Source organism: Aythya marila, assembly GCF_965140915.1.
Source record: "Aythya marila genome assembly, chromosome: 4".
NCBI classification, from domain to species: Eukaryota; Metazoa; Chordata; class Aves; order Anseriformes; family Anatidae; genus Aythya; species Aythya marila.
The window spans coordinates 66,151,902-66,164,001 of record NC_139045.1 but is presented as its reverse complement, the minus strand read 5'-3'; the positions used below and the strand labels follow the sequence as shown (position 1 = coordinate 66,164,001).

Below are 12,100 nucleotides of genomic sequence, written 5' to 3'. Positions count from 1 at the left end.
AGAACAGAGGGATTTCTTATTTTAAATGACATGCCTCAAAACCATCTGAAAATGATTTACAGGGTGCGCTTTAATGCATATTTGATTTAAAACTTTCTGGGCATGAAGAAACACTTCTCTGTCAGCCCACTGACTGACTAATATATAGTATTTTTTCTTGCTATGGGAAATCTGGAAGAGATTCCTAACTTAGGTCCCGAGGCAGAAAGGAGAAAGTACTTTATATTACTTGTCTATGATGTTTCACACTGGTTGGAAGTTTACCAACTTCAGGAAGCAAGAAGGTCCATTTCTTTTCAGCCAGGAGCTTGATAGAAACAATACAGAATTGCAAGGAAAGGTAAAGAAGGAAATAGAATTTGTAGGAGAGAAGAATAGGGAATTAATTGTTAGTGTTGCATTTGGGATATTGAAACCTATTTCATTCTGACTAGAGAACTGACATTTCAATATTCTGATATTAAAAAGTCTGTCTATTAAGGGGGAAGTCATCCCTAAACCTGCAGGTAATAGCAATTTTGCAATTTATACTTGTATCCGAGCTTGGTCATAAGTATGCCACTATACAGTTATCAATAGAGATACAGTGACCTTTGGAATATGCCCGTTTTTAATGCTACAATTGATTTAAAAGCAAAGATGATAAAATTATTTTTTAAAAAAGGAAAACTAATCAATCAATTCTAAATGAAACAAATTGAACAAATGGGCTAAAAGCAAACATCAGTTTACAAATCAGCCACTATATTCTATTTTCTATATATTCCTGTTCTGTTCAACTAAAATGTTTTCAGTCAGCAGTCTGAGGACAGGACATACATGCACCATCATACAACAAAGGTGAAGTACAAAAAAGTGGACAAGCCTTTCTGTATGAGTACAATCACTTAAAGTTTCATATTCCATAATAACAGTGATTAGTAAGTGGTCACTTTTGCCTTTCTGATCTCATAGTTGGCAGGGATTCGTTGGGTAGTTCTTTCAAAGCATGTTGCACTGAATAGACTCATGCTAACATGATCAGATTTTATTATTTGAATGGACTGTAGTAAGTTTTCAGTAGGTTACTGAACACCTTTCACATTTTTATCCTTGTTATAAAATTCTGCATAATATTAAATAAATATAAACCATCCTTTATAATTTTAGAGTTAAATGGGTTTATTAGTGACCCTGAAGTTAGCAGTCCTAATTTTGCTTGGTCTTCTCTCTAATGTAAATACTTGCTCCCATACGGTCTGGGTGCAACATGCACTGCCAAGTCAGTTTATATTTTAGGCATACAATCTTTGCTCCCTTTAGATCGGCATGAGACTACTCAAACTGGAACACGGTGGAAAATTAGGGTATTATTTCTAAAGGGGATTTTCATGCAGTCTTTTATATAAAACCTTTGCAAATAAATTGTAGAGTTTTTTCTTCTAGAGTTTTGTCTTAGACTTTCTTTTATCTCAAGCTGCAACAGCAGATCTAAACCAACAATTCTCCACTGACACCACCACAGCAATGCCATTTTGCAGCAGCTGAGGATTGTTTCCTTGTATTTCATTACTCAATATCCTTCTCTTCTCTTTCCTAAGGTGTACTACTGTCGGTCACTAGCCATTGCTTTTATTGAACAAACAGTCTTACAAAGATACCATGACTACACTCATGATCCCAACATACCATCTACTCTGCAGACAGTGCTTAAGAATCTCAGTGCTCTGTATGGACTCTGGTCTTTAAGTAAACATCTGGCTGTGCTCTACCAAGGTGAGATCAGCTCCCTGACTACATATTATGCATGTCACTTTATAAAAGCCCTAACCTAAAGATTAGGGATTTTTTTCCTAAGTTGTATTTTAGCAGGGGGAGGGACCCCATGATTACAGCATTTTCTTACTGCCTGTGTAACGTAGAACGTTCATTCTGGACAAAAATTTCAGGAGCAGGGATATGAAGCTACAAATTAACCCAAAAGACTCTCTCAGCTCTGAGGTGATGGAGGATTCACAAGTTTTGATGTGGCCCAGTGCTTGGGGGAGATGGCAGGATAGGAAGCCAAATGTTGTAGTAGATGCTCGTTCATGCAAAAGTCTCCCAGTGTCTTAGCCTAATGGTTTTGCAGCCAGCTCATTAATAAATGACAGTCAATCCAATTATATAGGAGCATTTGGTCTCTTGAATACTGAACCGATAAACTCCTTACTAAAAGGATTTTTAGAATTTTTAAAAGGATTTTTAACTCCTTACTAAAAGGATTGTATCAGTGTAATCTTAACTGCTGTAAGTTTCTTTGATCATTTTGTTGTGAATGTATTTGCAGGTGGCTATGTTTCAGGTGAACAAGCTGGTAGGTTTATTCAGAATGCTATTCTGGAGCTTTGCTACAGGGTAAGCAAATCAATATTATTTGTTGTGTTTAAAAAATATATAGATACTAAAAAAGAGATGTCATATATTCCATACTTGAAGGGATAAATTAGGAGGATATTGCCTCAGTAGTTTCCAAATAACTTGATGTTAAGAGAAGATTAGTAATTCATTGAGCCAGAATCTGGTCCTAGCTTATTTACCAGAAAATGAGAAATGGTCTAACTCACAAAATAATGAACTCTTCTTACCTGTAGTCTTGCAGTCTTCGTTGGAAAGCCATCAAAATACTGTAATCTACTGCTCCTTATTTCATTATTGTGTTAGCTCATGAATTGTTTTTCTCAGCACAAAAGCTTTTCAGAGTGGTTCATATTTTTCCGAGGTAAGTAAAATTTAAAAGAAGAATCTAGAAGTTATGTCTTTAAAGTTCTAAATTCTATGTTTTTAAGTGTATAAACAGTATGATCTTGGTTGAAATATGTTTTAGAAAACAGTCTCTTTCTGGCAATTTCACTGGGAGGAAAAACAGGAAAATAAATTGAGTCTCCTTGTGTATTTCTCTTAAGTTTACAGCTATCTGGTATTTTATGGAAATAATCTTTATGCTGTTCTGTAGTTCACAGATAGCCGTAGAGGACTTCAGAAGTTGCCAAATGTATGTCTTTTGTTTTTAAACAGTTGAAAGATGATGCAGTTGCCCTTGTTGATGTCTTTGCTCCTCCTGACTTCATTCTCAACTCTCCCATTGGTAAAGCTAGTGGTGAGGTAAGAAAACCTATTTCAGCACTGTTAAGTCTAATCATTAAGAATGATGTGTCCTGTAAATAGCCATAACATATTCAAACCACTTCACAGCTAGGCAAGAAAAGATGACCCTTTGTCAACAGAAACTATATTAGTTAAATCGAAGTCAGCAAAGCATTACGTTTTGAATTTATTTGTTGGAGATACACTTTAGTAAAAAAGTTGTACAGTATTGTTTGAATTTGCTCTTTCGGGGACCTGTGCTGCTGAAAAAAAAAAAAAAAAAGTTATACCTTGTGCTGCATTTATTGGTATTCACTTAACTCCCAGTTTTGTGTAATGTACCTTTAAATGGTGTAAAAATTAGTTCCTTCTCTTAATTTTTCATAAAATATTAATTTTAATAGGAGAAATGAGAATTTTAAATTCAAATATGTAAGTATTTTTCAAGACAAAAATAAATTGGTATGTTTTCAACAGCAGTGTGTCAAACATCCAGCAACAAGTCACATATTCCAAGGTACAATTACAGCCAGCATGTTTCAACACCAAAATCAGCTCTGTTTGGAATTTCTTGCATATATGGGAGGGTCGAGGAAGTTGATATTCAAGTTTGCCATCATTCTCCTAGTAAATCAGGGGAGTTTGGCACACACCACAACCAAATTAATTAATCTACCCAGTATGTTTGTAACCCTTGGCAGTTATGTAGTCATTAATTCTCACCAAGTACTTTTACGCTGTCTTTCATCTAGCAATCTTGGAATAATTAAAAATCCCGCTTAATTAAAGCTCCTAGAAACCTTTCAATGTAAGTGTATGTTTACATAATTCATAGCCTAGGAAACACAAGCCCCAAAGGTTAAGGGTTGCTAGAATTGTAGAATATACACAGCAATTGTCACAAGTTGACAGATAAGTTGTTATGAAACTGTGGTTTTGTTTACTTTATTTGTGATAGATTCCTAGAAGCCAGCATCTCCTCCTTACTCTCATCTTTCTACTCTGCTGTGAGCATGTAGGAACAACCTGTCATGAAGTGCTTCCCAAATGTCTTACCAAGCAGTATGTTAGCAGTTTTCCCTTGCTAACCAGTACAAGGTACAGCATTACCCAACGGGTCTCAGTGATCTCAATACAGATGTGAAAGTCAGTGTTTTGTGAGCACCTCTCCTTGCTTTAATGAATATATTATTTATATATATGTTATATATATAAAATATAGCAGATGTAGGTGGATATATAATTTATATCCTTTCAGAGGTGTCACCAGACCTACAAGCAGGATTCAGGATGTGGGTGCACCATGGATTTGGCTTTACTAGGTCATGGTTCCTCTCAGCTTTTTTTTTTTTTTTTTTGCTTTTTTTTTTTTTTTTTTTTTCTTGGCATGTTTAAAGAGCTGTGTTTCATTCCAAAGCCTCAGTAAAACAAAAATTCTTGCTTACTGGCCAGCCCTACTCAGCAGGGCCAAGCTGTGGGATAACTATTATGTGGAGATTGGTGTCACAGTACAGCAGTTTGGTTTAGTGTGGAGAGACCCTGCAGAGAATCAGTAGAGCCTAGGGAGAGTGCCAGGAAGTTTGACAGGATTGCTGAGTCAAGTGTACTCAATGGTTTTCAATATTCTTTGTCTGTGTCTTTATGTCTCGAGTTGTCCGTAGTTCCCATGGTGATCAAGCAATACAGAAGGCAGCCCAAATGTTTCTGAAGAGACTGACCTCACAGAATGATTACTTTGGTAACACAGTCTCTATAAATAAAGGAGGAAGGGCTTGCTCTACATATCAAGCCACCTGAACAAGAGGACTGTAATCATGATAGGAAGCTTTGTTTTCCTTCCTGTAGATTTTGAGGCTTAAATTAATGAAAGAGGGAGGGAAGCTCCCAATGTAATCCTAAAGGAAGGAACATCATCTGTAAGACTGTAAAAATATCTGTATTGGCCAAAAGCCCATTGGTACCCAATGTCCTGTCTCTAGCAGAAGCTGACAGTGGATGCTATAGCCAAGAATACATGGCTAGTACACAGTGATCTGTTCCTAGAGTACTACTCCCTGTCAGTCATCTGGAGATTGCTTATCACTAGCTGATAAAACTGTCATGTGGTGGATTTGGCTATCCCTACCTGGGGTTATTTTGTGCACTCTAACAAGAAGTTTGGCTTGATTACTCACACAAATACAGAAGCCATGTAGACTTATTAAGGATGAATATTGGGAATTTGAAACTAATTTATTTCCATGTACATCACTGAAATCAATGCAGTTTACCCCATTCTTACAGAATTTCCTTTGTTTAGAAAATCTATCACAAAAGAACGATGTCAGTTTATTCCAGCAACTGTGTATCTTTAGCTCAAGAGCATTTTAGGACTTTGGAAACCGTTAGACAACCCACCACATCAGTTGCAGTACAGACATTGGACAATGTGAGACAAGCAGATTAGGACTGTAATCACTACTGACTTCCTAGTATACTAAATACTTGCTAATTTTTTTCTAAAATAATTGAGTTATATTGAGAAAGTAATTTTAAGCAGTGATATCTAACCCATGTTCTGCAGAATTCAGGGAGGTTTTCTGAACTGCCTCAAAGTCTGTGGTTTTTAACTTGTGCATGTATTTTCAACTCTAGTTTGAAAAAGTCTGCCAATCCCTCACTCAGAGAAAATACTTCAAGCTCCCTGTCTCCTGACTGTCTATATTTAATTCTTTGTTCAGTGCCATCTTTGCAACTTAACAAAACCAATGCAATCATTTTAGTACAAATTACAGTATGATACAGAATAGATTATCCAAACATAACAGGAAAATGAATTTAATTCAGGATTACCTATGGTGCACTGAAGTGGAGTGGCTTTCACCACAAGCCACAGTTCATAAGCAGAAGCTTCCAAATCTATTATGGGCAGCTTTAAGCAATGAATAAGATTTCAGGTTTTATTTAAAAGAAACTTTGACAATCTCAGTTTAAGTATGTAAAATTATGTCTGTGTTTATTTCAAGGTTAATTAAAAATTGTTAGACAATGTTAAGCCAAGCTTGGAATGGGTGAGATAGTTAACATAAGTCCACATAATCAATGTGAAAATACATTTAATACTCAGAGGATTTATGTCAGTATTTATTTAAATCACCATAAATATATAGGGCCAATCCTTCTTTTGATGTGGATGAAAGGCTTTTCACTTTATATGAGACTGCTGTTATACTAAGTTAATATGGTATTGTGCTGCATTCAGCCCTACTGCTGAAGATACAGACCTCACCTTTCTATAACGTTATTTAAAGCTTTAAGCTTAAGTTAATTATGAGCTGCCAAATGTTTCTGAAATTACACTTCTACAGAATGTACCTCTCATGTACCTTTTTTAACTGTTCCACATTAAATTGCAAATTGATGAAGAGTGACGAATTAACAGTCTGCATATAAGAGAGAACTTTCTTAGACTGAACAGTGCACATCTGGGAGAGAAGTTGCGGTACTGTTGAGAAATGGGTTGAAATAAAGGTGAAAACAGACATGCATGGGTGCTTTCCAACAGTCTTCAGGTTTGGACAGAGCAAAGATTAGCTTAATTTAACTTGCTTCCAAATTTCTGCCTTTGATAATACAACTACTGTAAAATATAAAACAAAAAAATCATAAAGATTACTATTTCCCTGTTCTTATGCCAAAGATGGTGTAAATGATTTGGGTGGATATCTGATGTTAGCAGTACTTAGAAATTTTGAGCTTAGTCTTTTTATTTATTCTCATCTGTACATAATTATTCACATTAATTACCTAAAAATTCAGTCACGGTATTGTTTAAACCAGTAAGTTTGATACTTTTCCTGGATTTATTTTATGTATATTTTTCTCTTTTTTTCAGTTATATAAAAATATGTGGTCGGAGATCCTTCAAGGCAACAAAGCTCTGAACAGACCTTCATGGTGGGCAGAATTTTGTATTAATAAACCTGTTACAGGCAGGCTGAGGTCAAGATTGTAAACCAAACAACTTGTAAAAGGCCGGATAGGCCTGAGGTGGATACCATATTTCAAACGTCAAGAGGAAATGAGACCATATGTCAAACACTGAAAAGCAAGAAATTTCATATAGAAGTGCCAAGTTTTAAAATAACTTTGAAATCAGGTCCAACTTGGTCTCAAGGACTCTTAACATAATAATGACAGGAGTGGGAGCAACACATCTGCACACTATTCATATTTACTCGGTTAAATACAAAGAATGAAGGTTCGTAATGATCATTGCTTTGCAAAGTTTCTGTAAACGAAGTGTTCCAATTGCTCTCTTGACCACTGGCATATTGCAGAAGTTAAATAATCAAAAAACATTTCCTCCAGGGCATATGAAAAAGCTCAACAAATGTATTTTTTTGAGATTCTAGGATAATATTTGCAAAATAAAAGAGAATCTGAAGAAAAAAAGGAAAAAGACTTCAAGAACATCAACAGTGGTAAACCTAATTCCTGACAGCTATGAAGCTCTTCTGATTCACTTCATGCACGTCTGTGTTAAACTGCTTAATTGCTCTTCCAATGCAAGAAAAGGATTGGATTTGTAGATAATCTGCCTTTGAATCGTGTGTATATCTGTACATACAACAAATCAAACATGATTCATGCATCTTTTTTTTTTTAAATGTGTAGTACTACAAATTCAAAAGTCTTGTATATATTTTCTTTGTTGATTATAACATTTTTGCTGCTGCACAACTAGTATCAAGTCTGGGATATATTGACGCACAGAAATTGCACCTATGTTTTAGGTCAGAATATGCTTGAATTATTATAAATAAGGAATTAAAAGTACATACAACAGTGATAGGCATTATTAAATGTATTAGTATTTTTCTCTTTCAGCTATATTAACTGTCAAATGTTTTTAACTTGTTTTTCTTCAGAAATAGAAAAGACTAACAGAACTTTGAAAATTCATAATATTTTGTTTCAGATATGTTGTGAAAAACTAATTTTTCCTTTATTGTGTCTATGAACTGAAGTACTGTTATGCCTAAATCTTGTTTCTTTTTTTGTTATGAACAGTCCTTTCAAGCCAAAGAGATTATTTATCAATTCAAAAGTTGAGTATTTGTGGCTAATTATGGATAATTTTTGGCTTGGGCTATTAAATGAATGTGAATTCAATACTTGAGTGTTGAATTCTACTTGAGCAGAATCAGACCCTTGTCTTTGTGGAGATTTACAATTTCCTCGATAGCTGCAATGTCAATATTTGAAAGTAAGTCTTTACAGACTGCTACAATGTGATCAGGTACTTCTGTAGAGGCTTCTACAGTTCCATCCAAATCTCACAGAGTTCGGGAAACATTTCATTACTGGAGAATGCATTGAAAGGGCAGTGTCAAGATCCCTCAGAGGACCTCAAGGTACATTTATTTACCAAACAGATTTTTTTAAGGTTTTAAGAGCAATTCATGGTCAATTGTAAGATCACCCGCAACATACTTTATTAAGAACAAAAATATTTTGTGTAGTTCCATTGGAACTATTCTTTCTTCTTCTGTCTCTATTCTTTCTTCTTTTCTAACGAAGTACCACAGTTGAGGATGTTCCAACGCAAGCTCTTTGTCTGTAGAACTGTATGAAACAGTAAAAGTTTAGCCATCTTTGCTGATAAACAAATCAGTATTAAGTATTTATTTTCTTTGAACTGTTTTGGTTCTTTTAAGGATGTCCAATAGATGGCATCATCCCATGGAAAATATTAGATCACTACAGCTAGATTAGATTTTATAGAATTATAGTCACATAATTAACGTTATCTATTTTCTGTATCACTGGGGAATCCAGCAGCTGTCTACTACTTGCATGTGTGCAGACCTGATGGAAGTAGGTAGAGCACGTTGTGCCTGATATCTGGTGTGAATACCAGGATTGCTGGTATCAAAAGGGGCAAGAGGGAGAAGAGATGCTGCTCTGCACAAAATGGAGCAAGCAGCAGCACTGATCTGCCACTCCACATTCACTACTACCAACTGATCACAGCAGCGTTATGTCTGAACTGTCTTACACATGTGGGATTTCACCGTCACCTCTCAGCTGTTTGTGAGTGGTGCAGTCTTTTCCTGCCTCTTTCCACACCTAGGAAGAAGAAACATAGCAGAGCTGTATTTATATCTTGCATATATACTAGAAGTTTATTTGTGAGACCTTTGCAGTCCAGAAGAAAAAGAGTGTTTTGCATTTTTTTTTCCTTCAAAAAAAAATACAGAAAAATCAGCTGTCTTGCATTAGAACCGAACTGAAGACACAGTAAGCCGCAAAGTTATCTACCAAACATGACAGGAAAAACATAATCCTATCACTTCTGTAGAAATATATCCCTAAACAGTTCCAGCTAATCTTATTTATGGCTACTATTAAGTCAACATCCAAAATCCCTGATAAAAGCTGAGCTCCTCCGTGCTGATAAGGACTACAAACTGACAGGGAAATGTGATGTTTGTACTGAAAACCTCCTAACTTTGACTAAAACAAGCACTGCAGAGTCTGCCAGCAAGCATATGATTATGGGTAGGCAGAATTGGATACCCAGCGGCTTGCTGCAAGTTTAGAGCTTCATGGGATCTTTGAATACCCATACAGTCATGGGAGGAGTTGGCCACCTACACGTTTTACCACACCTTGGATAACAAAGTGCCAAACTGGAACAAGGAAAAATGAAGCAGATGTACATGGGGACCGTAGGGAGTTTGTGACACTCAACATCTCTGTACCCCATCCGAGGGGGCGATGGTGGCTGCTCACCAAGACTTTGCACACTCAGTGCCAGGTGTTCAGCAGCTGTTGGGCTTTCTGTGCTGCCAACAGAGGCTATCTCCATTTACTCTCACACTCAATGCAGAGCCACAGTGCAGCAGGCTCACTATGTAGCTCCAAGGCATTCTGCACTCAATGATTACCAAAGCCTTAATAATTTATGTATGAATATCTGGATAAGCATTCCTTAATCAGTTACTACTATGAAGTTCTGGTCTGTGTATTAAGCCAGAACAACACAACCAAATAAGCAAAATCATTTTCCTCTTAAGTCAGTAACAAGCCAGAGGTTCTAGAGGACTTCTATATCCAGTGTGTCAGGAGGCCAGAAGCTGTATGCAGAGTAGCATGGAGGGAGAAAGATGTAATGAAATTTGGCATCCAGTTCTCTACTAAATCATAGGTCAATAATTCAACACTTACCACAAGATGTCATTGTTATATGCAGTTTGTTCCTCTTCACAGGACATTAAATAAAAGAGACTTCTGGCTGAACAGAAAAGTCATTTCCTTCCCAGTTCAAAAGCCAAATAAGGTTGGATCTGACATTTTAACTTGGGCAGAGAGCTGGGTCAAAGGCTGTCAAATAGCTTCAACCCAAAACAATTTGGCCATGGGAATCTGTCCTTTCAAGCTGCCACATGAAGGCAGCTAAGTCTGTCACCAGAAACTTGAATTCAAGTAGATTTTTGCAAGAGCCCTGATCAACAAGGTTTCACTGTGCCCAGGGTGGCTTGTCTCCTAAGTAGTGCCATTTTTCTTCTTTGAGATTTTGTCAGGCTGCGTCCCCACCAAGGGTGTTTCAAACTGCTTTCCTCTGTGATGTGATATTTCTGCTGATGTGAGTCAATTAAAGCAAGAAAGCTTTTTTATATAAGAAAAAAATGTATTATTCATGTGCATTAGGACACTGAATGCACACACCTCCTTTGCTGGTGTGGCAAGAGACATACGTAGATATTTCACATCACCTTTTGTAGGAGTGATGGTGTCAGAAGAAAAGAACAGGGAGTCAGATGGAAGTCCTCCCAGCTTTACAGCTGCAGATCTGGGGATATGGCTTTCCCAGAGGTGCTTATTTTCTGCACTAAGCCGTAGACTTATGCTCTTCCATTTCTGTCTGTAAACCTCTTTCCCACTATAATAAATGTTTTACCATGAATTCTGCAGAGTAGCAAGTTTCTCTTCTGTTTGCTTTTATTCATGTATTTTCCTTACTGACATAATGTGTTTTCAGACCTGAGTGGTGATTTAATGCTAGCACACACTGCTGTCAGCATGACCATTCCGTCTCAGATGCAACAACATGAACATCCCAGGGCCCGTGTTTCCTCTCGGAGCCCTGTAATTCCATGGGTCTTGGTACTGTTTTGTTGTTCCCAATTCTCATTAGCCCGAGGTCAGAGTAAGGCTCCAGATCATTTTAGCTCGGTTCACTGGCCTAAGGAGCACCATAAGCAGAGGGGAGCTCGCTGCATGAGACAGCCATGTGACAGCATAATCGGAGACAGACAGCTACAGCCAGGGAGGGTCAGCTGCGAGCACAGCAGGCAGCCCGCAACGCTGTCAGTGGGAACAGAAGCACAAAGCTTCACCCTTCCCCAAGCAAGTCAGGTCAATGGTTTATCAAATGCAAGCAAAGCACTTCACATCATTTCTTTTCAGAGGCAGAACAAGGGATGAATTTATTTTTTGCTGAAAGCAACAGTTTTGCTGGTTTCCTTGCCATTATCTCTCCCAAAGTTTTGCAGTCTGGTTGCACTTGTTCAGTCTGCCCTCAGCATGAATCAGTCTTGGGTAAATACCACTTCCATCACAACTTCTTTCACCATGTCAAAGTACAGGTTGGCAAGTATGTGGCTAGAACAATTTCCAGTGGATTTCTTATAGCAAATTGACCATGGTCAGCTTCAGTGTCCAGCATCTGCTGGGATCTACATAAGCCTCCAACAACACAGTGCCACTGGTCTGTCACCCCCAGTCTGCCTGTGCTTTTCCATCCTCCTGCAGAGTGCCCTGCCCAGCTCGTGTCACCTAGTTTTGACCTACTCTGCTTTCATAGCTTTGCTAAAAACTAGCAGTTTGCCAAATACTAAAATGTCCATTGTTACTCCTCCTTTTATGCAAAGAATATCTTTAAACAATAAGTTCTTTGAAGAGGAAATTTCTCAATCAATAATGGCAATTCTGATTAGAGGGGCAATTG

At 37.2% G+C, this 12,100-nt stretch overlaps 1 protein-coding gene across 2 annotated transcripts in view; it reads left to right on the top strand.

The window, feature by feature from the left end:
- The window catches only part of ACOX3 (acyl-CoA oxidase 3, pristanoyl), a 37,597-nt gene extending 26,644 nt beyond the window's left edge, over positions 1 to 10,953 (top strand). For both annotated transcript variants that reach the window (XM_082759025.1, XM_082759024.1), the window contains exons 15-18: positions 1,581 to 1,755; positions 2,309 to 2,376; positions 3,037 to 3,123; positions 6,980 to 10,953. In XM_082759025.1, coding sequence (XP_082615151.1) covers positions 1,581 to 1,755; positions 2,309 to 2,376; positions 3,037 to 3,123; positions 6,980 to 7,099 — 450 coding nt within the window. In that variant the 3' untranslated portion in view covers positions 7,100 to 10,953. The remainder of the gene's footprint in view (positions 1 to 1,580; positions 1,756 to 2,308; positions 2,377 to 3,036; positions 3,124 to 6,979) is intronic.
- Positions 10,954 to 12,100: the final 1,147 nt, after the last annotated feature.